The 14461-nt window shown below is 37.8% G+C and overlaps 1 protein-coding gene across 1 annotated transcript; it reads right to left on the bottom strand.

The window, feature by feature from the left end:
- Positions 1-5079: 5079 nt before the first annotated feature.
- Positions 5080-14222, bottom strand: LOC113359991 (pentatricopeptide repeat-containing protein At1g63130, mitochondrial-like; the record flags this gene model as incomplete). The annotated part of the gene is made up of 4 exons (XM_026603547.1): positions 5080-5690; positions 6545-7511; positions 7841-7895; positions 14209-14222. Coding segments are annotated over 4 exons (1647 nt in total), but the record flags the coding sequence as incomplete, so codon positions are not given.
- Between the last annotated feature and the right edge of the window lie 239 nt (positions 14223-14461).

Genomic DNA, 14461 nt, shown 5'->3' with positions numbered 1-14461 from the left:
TTCATTGTCCAGTTCAACTTACTGGTAACATGCTGGTTACAGTAGCTAATGGAGCTCGCACCACCAGCTCTGGCATGTGTTCACAACTTCCCTGGAAAATGCAAGGCCACCAGTTTGTAGCTAATTTCCACTTGCTTCCATTAGGTGGTTGCGATATGGTCCTTGGAGCAGATTGGTTGTGCACTCTTGGTGATGTTATGTTTAATCTCTCTACCTTATGCATTTCCTTCTTCTACCAGGGTGTACGTATCACCCTGAAAGGTATAACTTTTATACCTACACTTAAACAAATGAGTGCAAAGGAAGTTAAGAAATTTTTTCAGAAAAATACACATGGCTTGCTTGGTCAATTTTTCTTTATTACTGTTGAACTCTCAACAACCCAACTTCCACCACCCATTCAAGCCTTACTTCATGACTTTGAAGATGTATTTGCAGAACCCACTGAGCTACCTCCAAAAAGAGTTTTGGATCACCAAATCCCTCTCAAACCAGATGCTCAACCTGTCAATTTGAGACCCTATAGATGTCCATTCATTCAAAAATCAGTGGTTGAAGCTCTAGTCAAAGAAATGTTGAAATCTAACACCATTCAACACAGTCACATCCCTTTTGCTTCACCCATTTTTACTTGTCAAAAAGAATGACAATACTTGGCGCTTTTGTGTTGATTATAGAAAACTAAATGAGTTGACTATTAAGGATAAATTTCCTATACCTGTTATTGAGGAATTACTAGATGAACTGCATGGCTCCAAATGGTTCACCAAGATAGACTTGCGTGCTGGTTATCATCAGATCAGAGTGTATGCTCCAGATATCTACAAAACTCTATTCAAGACCCACCATGGCCACTATGAATTTAGAGTGATGCCATTTGGTTTAACAAATGCTCCTCAACCTTCCAAGCACTTATGAATTCCATTTTTGAGGAATATCTCATAAAGTTTGTTTTGGTATTTTTTGATGATATCTTGATATATAGTAACTCTCTTGAGGAACATGTACAACACTTATCTCTAATACTTTCAGTGCTCAGACAACACCACTGTATGCTAAATTCTCCAAATGTTTCTTTTGCTCAATCTTCATTGGAGTACCTGGGCCACATAATTACAGCTGATGGTGTTGCTGCTGATCCTGAGAAGATTGCGGCCATGAAAAACTGGCCAGTTCCTAGAACACTCAAGCAACTAAGAGGCTTCTTAGGGATCACTGGCTATTACAGGAGGTTTGTGAAAGGATATGGCTCCATCAGTAAGCCACTCACTGATCTCCTCAAAAAGAACTCCTTTCATTGGTCTGATGCAGCTTTGCAAGCTTTTGAGCAACTCAAACTAGCTATGTGCTCCACACCTGTATTGTATCTACCCGACTTCTCAAAGACCTTTGTAGTGTAGACAGATGCTTGGTCATCTGGCATTGGTGCACTTCTCATGCAACAAGGAAGAGTGATTGCTTTTTTCAGCAAGCCCTTGAGTCCTCAGGTCATGGATCTCTCAACCTATGAAAAAGAATTGTTGGCTTTAGTAAGGGCTGTCACCAAATGGAAGCATTACTTATCTAGCAACCATTTCATCATCAATACAGACCAACAAAGTATCATGTACTTCATGGATCAGAAAATCACCACCCTACTTCAACAAAAATGGCTAATGAAGTTATTAGGGTTTGATTACACTATACAATACAAGAAAGGGAAAGAGAATACTGCTACTGATGCTCTTTCAAGAGTGCATTGAGACTCTACCAGCAGTTTCCACTCCATGAATGTTTCTACTCCTACATGGGCTATTGATATTGTGCAAAGCTACACAAATGACCCATGGGCCTCTCAAATAATTCCATAGTTACTGGTGCAAGCCGATGCCATTCCTTACTGCACCTACAAGGAGGGCATCTTAAGATTTAAGGCTAAACTTTATGTGGGTAAAGGCAACAACTTAAGGAAAGCCATTGTTGCTTCAGTTCATTCATCTGCCATTGGAGGCCACTCAGGGATACAAGGAAGTTACACGAGAGCCAAGTCTCATTTCTATTGGCAAGGCCTGAGAAGGGACATCTTATTATTTGTCATCCAGTGTGACACATGCCAGAGAAACAAGACTGCTACAACATAACCAGATGGCCTTCTACAACCACTCCCCATTCCTACTCAAGCCTGGCATCACATCAGCATGGACTTCATTGAGGGTCTCCCTAAGTCCAATAGAAAAGATGTCATCATGGTAGTCATTGACAGGTTTACCAAATATGGACATTTCATCACTCTCAGCCATCCTTTCACTGCCAGTTCTGTGGCTCAAGAGTTCATCAGTCACATTTTCAAGCTACATGATATGCCCTCTTCCATAGTCTCCGATAGAGATAAGGTTTTTACAAGCCAATTATGGCAAGAACTTTTTAAGGCAGTGGGAACTACTCTACATCTTAGAAGTGCTTACCACCCACAAACAGATGGACAGACAGAAAGGGTTAATTCATGCTTAGAAGGGTATTTAAGATGTATGACAAGTCATAAGCCTAGAAATTGGCTTCCTTGGCTTTCATTGGCTGAATGGTGGTATAATACAAACTACCACACCAGCTTACAGATGACACCATTTCAGGCATTGTATGGCTATATCCCTCCTCACTTAGCTTTTCCTAGTGAAGCTAATACTTCTGTAGCAGCTGTGCTCTGTAGCAGCTGTGGAAGAATACCTGAAGAAAAGAGATGCTATATATGCTTTACATATTGAAGGATTCTCTACATCATGCCCAAGAACGAATGAATTGGTTTGCTGACAAAAAGTGGATGGACAGACAATTTGAAGTTGGGGACTGGGTTTACTTAAAGCTACAGCCATATCGTCTTCCATCTCATTGAGGAGGGACTTCAAACTGGCTGCCCGATTCTATGGCCCATTTCTTATCCTGCAGTGCATTGGCCAAGTAGCTTACAAGATCGACCTTCCTCCTAGCTCTCGCATCCACCCAGTTTTCCATGTGTCCCAACTTAAGAAGAAACTAGGTGCAGCCATCTCTACAACTCCTACACTCCCACCTGTAGGTGACTCTGGTGAGATCACTCTTCTGTCTGTCGTGGTTCTTGACACTAGAGAAATATCACGCAGTGGCCACACTGTTCCCCAACTGCTTGTTCAATGGTCTCACACTACAACTGAGGACGCCACTTGGGAGGATACAACTCATGTTCGTGCTCATTTTCCTAAATTCCATCCTTGAGGACAAGGATGCTCTCAAGAGGGAGGTATTGTCATGAAGCTGTGTAGCCCTTAGCTGTTACTAGGGTGCTTGCATCTCAACTGACAGTTAATCAGGTAATTTAATTACCTTCAGTTAAATAACGGTTTAGGAATTATTAATTAGGAGTGTGTTTTGAGTCGCCCACGTGTAGGGGTAGGGCTGTAAGTGAAACTCTTTAGGGTTTGTACTTCTATCTCTTATTTATAGCTAGCTGCAAGAGATAGTGAGGTGTCAATGAATTAAAGAAGAAATAGGCTGTGCCCTGAGGAGTTACAGAGGGTTATCATAAAAATCTATCACTTGTCTTCCTCACAATACTGTTCTCAGTACCTTCAATCATAACAGTATCATTTGTACTTCAGCTCGTTCTAGGATGCTTACACATTTTTATGTAATTTCAAGCAGGCGGCTAATAGACTTCAAGACGCCAAAGGCTTAAATTCCTAAATTACTTAGTGTAGAGACAAAAGTTTGAGCTTGCGAAGTGAATAACCAAACAGATAGCTGTATAGTATATTTAAGATTGAAGATTCTTTGTGGATAGATGCTTGAATATGTATATTCTTATCAACACTAGAACAATTCAGCGGCATGTATATTACCACTACAATATATCAAGTAATGGGATATAGAACGGAACCAAGAGATAAAAATTCGAAATGATTTGATCAATGTTGCCATGTTACTCTCTTCAACCAAGTATTCTCATGTTGGTTCCTAGCAGGTGCTTAGCTTTCTATTGCAGCTGAAAATTGAACCCAAACACACAGAAAAACTTAAGTACCAACGTTACCTGCCGCTTTGGACGAACAACTGCGTCCAGGTCCCAGGATCAGAGGAATACTCGAACAAACGACAATAAATGTCAATAATGAATGTATTTTTTTTTTAGGTAAGCTCTATGTCCACAAACTCCTGCAGCAGTGGTTCATAACTTCATATAGATGCGCCATTCTAAAAAATAAAGCAAGAGGACCAAATTCTAGAAACTTAGTCAGACACTGAACAATGTATTCTAATATGTCAGAAAATTTGATTCTGAAAACAAACAGGCATGCTGCAATATGTAGATGTGTCAGGCCAATTTATATTACTTGAACCCAAAACTGTGTTTGGCACCTGCTGGCTTTTCACCTCTATAAGTTAGGTGCATTAACAATACCCAGGAAAACTTTATTAGTTATCTGCTTGGAACATAATTTACCAAGTAACCAGACACAGGAAGGTTACAGAGTAATTATGGAAAACGGACACTGCACAAGCATTTGGATTCTGTGGCAGTATTTAACTAAAACACTCAGCAAAATTGCATAGAGTTCGAAGACGAAATGGCAAAGAAATAAACTACAGCGGTCTCAAGGTTTTCATGTTTAATGGATTACTTATCTTACTTTCAAAAGAAGTATGTAATCGAGTATAGCAGGAAACATTACCTCCAAATTCTCTAAGAAAAGCTCATCAATATCCCCCGGCTTCAAAGTTCACGAAAAATAATCATCAACCTCTTTGGAAGAATGTACTCTGCAATAGATGTGAATGCAGTGTACTTTGACAGAGAATATAAAGATAAGAAAAAAAGAAACCAGAAGATTCCAAGGACAAAAGCTTCATGCAGTGATTTTCTCATAATCAAGATTAACATTGTCGCTGTTACGTCAACTTTCACATAAAGAAACTATAGATTTCTTAGCTCATCTGCTGAGAGAGATAGATTTCTTAGCTCATCTGCTGAGAGAGTGTACATTAAAAAGGAAATTACAGAATCATTCGGTACAAATTCTTTTTCCCTCATCCTGCGAAGAAATCTCCTTGCCTTGTCAGTCTCCTTTGCTATAAGAAGAGCCCTAATGATAGTATCATACGTTCGACCATTTGGTAAACAACCCTTCTCTTCATTTCCATGATTAGTTTTTCAGCCTCCAATACCATCCTGTTGCGACAGAGGCTGTTGATCATTATGTTATATATTACTACATTAGGAACAAATCCTTTGTTCGGAATCTCATTGAACAGTTTTCTTGCATCTTCCAACCGCCCAACCTGAGACAAACCATGAATAAGAATGCTATACCTGTAATTATTATCTGAGATTCCTGCACCTTCCATGGATTCAAACAATTCTGTTGCCTCCTCCATTTTTCCATTCTTGCAGAGACCATCCAGGATGGTGTTGTATGTCACTTCATCTGGAAATTGACCAAAAGATTGCATCTCATTAAGAAACCTTTGTGCAGTCTTCATTCTTCCATCCCGGTATAGTCCCCTTAACAGAATATTGTAAGCAACTGTTGTGGGTTGCAATCCATTTTGTTTCATTTTGTTGAATAGGTGCATAGCTTCATCCAACTTACGATTCTTGCAATACCCATCGATTAACACATTGTAGCTGATTTCATTTGGCTCAAGGCCCCTATCCACCATCGAGTCAAACAATATAACCGCTTCATTCAACCGACCAGACAAACATAGACCGTCGATCATTGAGTTATAAGTAATCTCAAGAGCGTCCACAGTGGTGCGATTATAACTAAAGACCAAAGACTAAAAAAAAAAAGATCAAATTTGGGTTTAGTCCATCCTGTGGCGTAGCGGGTGACGAGTAAATTTGGTCGCGCGTTGATATAAAGTCCGCTTCATCGTCCAGCGTAGATAAAGATAACGCCTGATATGGGGCGTTGATAAAGATAACGCCTGGTATGGGGCGTGAACTATAGCAACGCCTGGTGTGGGACGGAGATTATACGTTCGCCCGGATTCAAAAAAAAAATAAAAAAATGGGGCGTTGATAAAGACAACGCCCCAAGCAAAGTTTTCAAAATCTGTTGAAGGTAGGTCATGACTATATCAACGCCCCAAGAGAGGCGTTAACTTTATGTACGCCTGGGTGTCCGGCGTTAACTTTACGTACGCCCCATCCAGGCGGACATTATACCAACGCCCTATCCGGGCAGACATTATACCAACGCCCCATCCAGGCGGACATTATACCAACGCCCTGCATCAGGCGTTAACTTTACGAACGCGCGGCTACATGCGGACATTATACCAACGCCCATCGGGTAGACGGACATTATATAAACGCCCGACTATATTTGGATTTGGTCTTGATCGCCGACCAAATTTGGTCTGGGTTTTACTCTTTCATCAAATTTTGATCGATGGTCCGACCCACTACGCCAGCCCACTCGACACCAAATTTGGGTTTAGTCGTCCACTGCAGTTGCTTTAGGCATTATATTTATCTTTTCCATCAGTTTAAATAATCCCCAAGCATCTTCTGTCATCCCATCTTTACAATGTGCATCTATTAATATACTGAAGGTTATTGTATCAGGTGAAATCCCTCGATCCATCATTTCATCAAAGTATCTTCTCGCTTCTTCCCATTGACCATGTAGGCAATGACCATGAATCAAAGTAGTATAAGTAGTTACATCCGCAGAGATTCCTCTACTTGCCATCTCTTGAAGGAGTCTCTTTGCCTCATTCAACCGACCTGAATTGCAGAATCCATTGACCAAAGAAGTGTAAACGTTTACAGTGGGTACAACATTTGAATCTCTAAGCATTTCGGAGAAGAGAACCAAAGCTTCATCAACTAGACCTCCTTTACAAAGAACATCTACGATGACCAAATAAGAAACATCATCTGGTCTGCAGTTCCATCTCACCATGTTGTTTTTAAGCTGAAGAGCGCGACCCACTTCACCAATTCTACAAAGCCCTTGTATAAGAGTATTACACGTAAAGGCATCAGGTTGAATACCTGTGTGAGTCATTTTAGCAAACACTTGAAAGGCAGGTTCAATCTTCTCTTGAAGACACAACCCTTTAATGAGTGTATTGATAGTGATAACATTAGGATGATAACCTCGCTTTATAATCTCTCCAAGCAAACAAAACCCATGATCAACTTTTCCTAATCGACAGACGCAATTGATCAAAATGCTGAATGTATAAATATCTGGTTTTACCCCAAGCAAATTCATCTTCTTATACAACAGAATCACATCTGAATAACATCCGATCTTCGTTAATGATCCCAATACATGACAAAATGTAACATTAGATGGTAACGGCCTTTCCCTAATCAACTGGTCAAAGTACCTCAAACCATCATCAAGCTTTCTAATCCTTCCAGATTTATAGTCATCCCTTACAAAACTCTCAAGTTGTGTTACTCTGTTATAATAACCTCCTCTTGAACCATAATAACTTCTCAGAATTATATGATGCAGATGCGGAAATGAATGATTACCAGGCTGCAATTTCATTTTTCTCAGTTATTTGAAATCTTCAAGAGAAACAGAGAACGTATTCCGAGTATAGCTCACTCTGTAATTAATAAACGGAAATGAATTTCACTTCTATGGAGAAGAGAGTAAGGGATACTGTTACTTGAAAAGAAAAGGGGAATGAATTTTAGCTTTTCAGTGTTTGTTCCACATCGCACAGACCAGTAGTTTTGTTTTGTCTATAGGTCTCTAGCAGTGGAACCGTTATCGTGAACCGCATGTACACGAACTGTGGAGTTGGTTCACTACGGTTCGGGCATGTGCACACCACCACCCTGCCAGCTGTGTGGCTGTACTGGCGCTTTTCTCCCAAACAAACATTCTTTTTTCACACAAAATACAAACCAATCCCTGTAGTGTGTACTTTTCTCCTCACTCACATCCCAATTTTTTTTTTCGTTTTCTTCTCCTCACTCACAACCCAATTTTTTTTGGTCTTTCTTATTATGTTCAGAGTTCTGCTTGGCAGAGCCGATCCTGAGTTTAGAAAGGCCCGTGCGAAAAAAAATTCGCAGGGCTTTTTATAAGAAAGTGCAATTAGGGGATATGAAAACTAATTGGGGATAGAGGAAAAAGATAAAAATTGGATCCAAAAATCAAATCAGGATCACCCTTATCTAAGTATTTTTATAATTCCTAATCTACCCCTCGCTAATCAGGTTTAGTGGTTAGTTATAATTAGTTATATTAATTGATTAGTTTGAAGAAGATTTATAGAAGTCTTTATCATTTTGGAGAGATTAGAAGTAGGAATGTTGGGTTCAAAATTTTTGGTTGAGATGAGTGACCATAGTGACCAAAGATATGTCTCTGAGTCTTTAAAATTTCTGTTGAATCTTCTCTGGATGTAACTTTGGATTCACCATGGATGCACCTGCAAAACATCCTGTCGACATTGATATAAATATGAATACCATGCCAGAACAACCTAAACCGGCATGGTATTCATAGTTATATCAATGTCGGCACACCAACACAGTGTGCCGGCGTTGTTGTCGTTCGTCCATCCATGCCGGCATTTGTTGGAAATTTTGATAAATGTTTGCCACTACGCAGAGTTTTCGGTGAAATTCAAAACCTATTCCGTTTTGAAATTTTTCTGGTTTTAATCACTCCACTGCCGGCACAGTAAGTTGATTATCGAGCATGCCGGTACTGCTGCCGGTATAGTATGTTGCTTAAATTCCTATGCTGGCACATGATGTAAAGTATCCAAAAAATAGAATTTTTTTTGCACTTGACTGCCGACATTGATAGATTTCTATCGAGCATGCCGGAACCATTTTTCGGCATGGTTTTCATCAATTTCGGCATGGTCTTCATCACTTCCGGCGATGTAAAATTTTTTATTTCCGGCATGGTAATCATCACTTTCGGCATGGTCTTCATCTTTTCCGGCATGGTATTCATGGTATTTATCACTACCGGCATGGTCTTCATCATTTCCGGCATGGTCTTCATCACTTCCGGCATGATCTTCATTAGTTCTGAATGTAAAAGAAAAAAAATCGTTTTCAAAGTGGAGAATATAAGATGGAAATGAGGGATATGATTTTATTTTTTGATTTTAAGTTATTAGATTTTTATTTTGAGGGAAGGGTATTTTAATATTTTTGTCCCCTCCAAAAACACTCCTTAGCAAACACTATTGGTTGGGAGAAGTAATTCATATCCCCCAATTAATTTTCATATCTCCAATTGCGCGTTCTTTTATAAGGTCAAATTTTTTATTTTATTTTTGATGCAAAAGATAATCTTTAATGTCCACCTACAAGAACAAAAATGCCCGAAGCAAACTCAAAATATATAGTCATGGGCAGATGCCTGCGGCAATATATTATGATAAAGATTCAAAATGCAGTGATGGTCAGGAGCTGAAAAAATATAACAAAAATAAGTAGTCAGCCAAGTGGATTAAATTAAAGAACTTAACTATCTCACCCAAGGTCACCCGTTCGAGTGCTAACAAAGACAAAGATTTTTTCTTTTTTGATACTTGGCTTACGGGCTTGGAGGGGAAAGTGAGTATACATCATAGGTCCATAAGCAAAAAGGCGCCTGACAGAGCTGGGCCCTGTGCGGTCGCACACCCAGCACGACATTAGGCCCGGCTCTGCTACTTAGAAATCTTTAAGAAAGCTTTCCTATTTTTTAATATCTTTTTCGTCTTTCTTATTCTCCTTAGCGCAAACAACACTAGCAACAAAATACAAACCAATCCTTGTAGTGTGTACTTTTCACCTCACTCACATCCCAAATTTTTTTGTCTTTCTTATTCTGCTTAGAGTGTTGCCTAGAAATCATTAAGAAAGCTTTCTTATTTTTTTTTTATATTTTTCTTCATTTTTCGAAGCATGCATTTTATTAAGTTATACTGAGATTACACATAGAATTGTTATGCCCATAGAGTCTTCTATTACAATAGAATTTATAAATCGGGGAATTACATTGTCTCAAAGTGTTGTTGCGAGCTTCCCTATAGAGCAATCGTCTGCCGCTCAATTTTCCAGATGTCTTCTGCTTGATTTGGGTAAACTTATACTTGATTTTTGCAATATGATTAGAAATATACCACGGAGCGTCGGTGTCCGAGGTTAGAGTTATCGTTAAATTCTATGAGTCTGTTTCAAATTGAACTTTTGGGCATCACCGTTCTGTCGCCATTCTAGAAGCGTTGAGCACGGCCCAAGTTTTCGCGGCAAGTGCAATGGTGATACCGAGTGGTTGTGCTATTGCTAAGATTGTGTCGGCTCTCTTGTTTCGACATATAATACATGCTCCTGCTATTTCGGGATGTCCCCTTGATGCTTCGTCCGTGTTAATATTGATTCACTCTAAATGGGGTTTGATCCATCCCATGAATATGGTTGTTGTTGCTGGTGTTGTTTGCGCTTGGTTTGGATAAGGTTGCATCCCAGGTAGTACTGTTGGTAGGTGGTTTTGAGCCCAGGTATATTCTTACTGGAGTTTGATGGCCATCTGCATTATATTCCTCGGTCGATATGAACCTTCACGTTGACCGATTATCAGTTGATGATCAAACATAATTTAAATCCATTCTCAATTTCAAATCGAGTATGAATAATATTAATACATACTCATATTCAATTCGAGAATAAAATCATGTCTATTGTCATATTGGATATAATACTCATACTCAATTCCAATTCGGGTATGAAATTGTTTTCAATTCGAGTTAAAAAATTTATAAAATAGAGTGTATATATATCACTCGGTTAGAATGAGTACGGTTTCAGACTCATTTTATGATCCAGTATTACTGGAAAATTAAAACGGGTTTAACCATAATCGGTTTTTATAAGAAACCGAAGGTTATACAATCGGTTTATGTGAACATTCACATAATTCGATTCTTCCACAAAAAACATACAGAAAACTTAGTATTTTCTCCACAGCAGAATCGAGCGACGTGGGTATGAACATCAACCGATTCTGGTTAAATGTTCTTCAACCAGGAAACACATACAAAATAATCGGTTGACGTGTTCATGGACATTGGCCGATTATGGTCAAACACCAAAATCCAAGATTGTTTGTAATTTTCAATTTTTGAATGGATAAATCAATCACAAGTATAATTAAGCCTAATAGGTTGCAAGCGATGATGTTTAGTTTGATTTAAAAAAAAAAACAAAAAAAACATCGATGTAGTTAAAATCGATTGATGAAGTCAGGTTTTAATTTTAGTTTGTCAAGGAAATGATTTTAACGGGTTTTAGTTTTGAAAGGATTGGAATACGTTTAAAATCTAGAAGGACAAGGCTTCGGGTTGAATTTTAATAGTGAGGAAAATTTAGTACTTTTACCAAGTTAAGACACTTCTTATCCCTTTAATGTGGGTGGGTGAAAAAAAATGATAGGCCCGCCTCAAATAATTCATATAGGCCTCAAACTAGGAAGGTAAAAAAATTGTACCCAAAGTCATTTTTGGCTCTTTGGTGTTATAAACATGTAATTATGTTAAGAATATATTGGTAAATTTCATTTATTATTGGGATGTCCTTGTATCTAGCCCTATAAATAGAGGCTCTAATGTTTTTCAGTTGTACTGGTGAATAAATTTTCTCCTTCTTCTTCCCCTCAACTTTGTGTCTCCTTATCTAATATCTAGTTTCACAAGACGTTATCATGCAAGTTGCTCTACCAACCGATCCATCAAAACAAAAAATATTCTCTACATCTATATCTACCCTTATCTTTTGGTTTGAGTATTTTTGTTCTTATTTAAATTATTAAAAGGATTCTATTAAAGTTTGTATTGATCTTAATATAGGTCTGACGTAGGTAAATCGTACAGAGTGTAACAACACCGATTTTAGATTTCCACAAGCCGTAATAATGTGACCTAAATGGTTACGTACGCAAGGAGAAGTAATAACGACCACTTTGTGAATGTGTAAGTCATAGTTCAGTTTACTTTTTTTTATGCTAATAGTTTATATTATGTTATTTTCTTGAAGTGGTGTATTGTTAGAGCATTGCTCGGTCGAACTCGCAGCTATCTCAAGCTTGTTTTTGAAGTTCAGTTGATCAAAACTATATTCTTGATTTCTAGTCTACTTATAGTTATGTCTCGGATTAGGATAGAATGTGTAGTTGAGCTTTAGACTTCACGGCGTTCATAGATTGAAGACGAAGATCTACTAAGGATAACTTGGAGGAACTTCATCAAAAAAAGGTATGTGGAGACTAAAAGTTATATATCACTCAGAAGTCTATTTTATTCTATCTCTTAATGAGACTAAGTCGTATAGCTATATAGACTTTTACACTATACACATTTGATATTTTGAGCTGAGTTTATATTGCTTATCTATTTCTCGAAATATGTGCTGGAAGCTTCTTGCTTTAACTATGTTCATCATTATTCTTGACGATTTTAGTTGGAAATAATCTATTTGTTGGAAACTACTCCCTCCGTTCCTTTTTAATAGGCTGGTTTTGTTTTTAGAGAAATTTAAGGAAATTAAGAGAACTAATCATTGAAAGTGGTCCTCATGACACTTGTCAATAAAATAAGTGAAGTGAAATGGTCCCCATGACACTTGTCAGCAAAATAAGTAAAGTGAAATGGTCCCCATGACACTTGTCATCAAAAGAAATTAAGAGAAAAGTGGTCCCAGAAAATTAAAGTAACATTTGACTTTCTGAATTAGGAAAGCAGCCTATTTTTTTGAAACATTTATTTATAGAAACCAGCCTATTAAAAAGGAACGGAGGGAGTAAATATTATGTCAAAAGATGATCATGCGGAAATTTCGTTGAAACATCTTACATGATTTGTATGAGACAATCATTTGATGTCGACTTGGAAAGTTTCGTATTGATAATTCAATCACTTGAAAATTACTTGAATCTAATAGTTTGTGACACAACTATTGTCGTCTTCCAAGGATGTTTCAATGATTGAAATGGGAGTTAAGAACTATGAATCATGTCTGGATTCACAACAGTACGCGTACATAGTATGAAAATTGTTTTGATATGATTCAGGTCCGGGAACCTTGTTTGTGTACCTAGTATGTGAACGATTTTATCTTTAAAGGTCAGGGAATCTTGTTTGCATACCTAGAATGCGAATGGTTTCACCTGAGTTGGGTCCGGAACGGCTGGTCGCTTACATGGTATGCGAACGGATGTACAAGGCCAAGGTCTGGAGCTATTGTTTGCTTACCTGCTTTCAAAACACGGTTGTTCAGTTCTAAAATCTGTTAAGTATGATTTTCATACTCATGAACTAAAACATTTATGAATTAAGGAATGCAATCTTTGCAAACCGTAGCTTAATGTTCATGATTTGCTTCTTGTATAAGTACTTTGTACGATTACGAATCAATCCGATTTTGATTCAATTTATTCATATATATTTCTATGATATAGTGAACAATTGAACAAATCTATTTGCAATACAATTAGATTCATTTGATTATCTTTCATGTTTGATTGATCATCATATTTGATCTAGAGTGTTAGATGAATATGGTTAAGTTAAAAGTGTTCATATGACTAACTTCGGTTAACTGTTATTGAGACAACTCAATATACACGTTTAGGTACGGTTACCCATATCTAAGTGAAGGTATATTTCGTTTCTGTGCAACAAGCTAAGACCATCAAACGGTGGAAATTGATTGCTTTATTTCTAAGCATACTTAGCTTGAATCTTAAATCAGGATTTCATCTAGTGGTGAATGTTGAATGTTTTTTTTCTAAGCTATCTTAGCTTTGACTATAAGCAACGCAGCGCCCCCAAAGCTAGCAGCTGACTAATACAAGAGATTAAATAAATACAGAGGCATTAAGAATCCATAACATAAACTTAAGCATTCAATAAGAAATCTTATACATAACTTAACCCGAAAACTAACCCCACTCTGAAGTATATATATACAAAACTTCTCTCAAGTGATACATATACAATAGTCATAGTTTGCAAATAAAACATACAACATAATAAACATAGCAAAAGTAATCTAACAAACGCCTCGAAGCTTTCGCTGCGCAATTCTGATCTGTCTCTGAAACTGAAAGTGGGAAAGGGTGAGCACATCATCCCTAAAAGGGGTTCCCAGCAGGAATAACATTTAACTTTAAAGAGATCATGAGCAAGATTCGGAAAACAATACATGTTTTCTCAAACAACAAAGTGACTAAGTCACTGGAAATGCACAAATATGTATATGGACAAACTCCTTCGTTAAACAATGTATAATATGGTTGTGTAATTCCGAACTCGCAAATCCACACCTAATAGTTTATATGGATGTCGACAATTCCGAACTCGCAAACTGGCGACCAATATATCATAAAAGCTCTAGGTATAATTGTGAAGGAGCAAATCCTATATACCACAAATGAAAATTCTTATTTCCCATAGCAATTCATAATGACATACA

This window comes from Papaver somniferum, chromosome 1, assembly GCF_003573695.1.
Source record: "Papaver somniferum cultivar HN1 chromosome 1, ASM357369v1, whole genome shotgun sequence".
Taxonomy (NCBI): domain Eukaryota; kingdom Viridiplantae; phylum Streptophyta; class Magnoliopsida; order Ranunculales; family Papaveraceae; genus Papaver; species Papaver somniferum.
The sequence above is the reverse complement of the archived record's forward strand: the minus strand, read 5'-3'. Positions and strand labels throughout refer to the sequence as shown.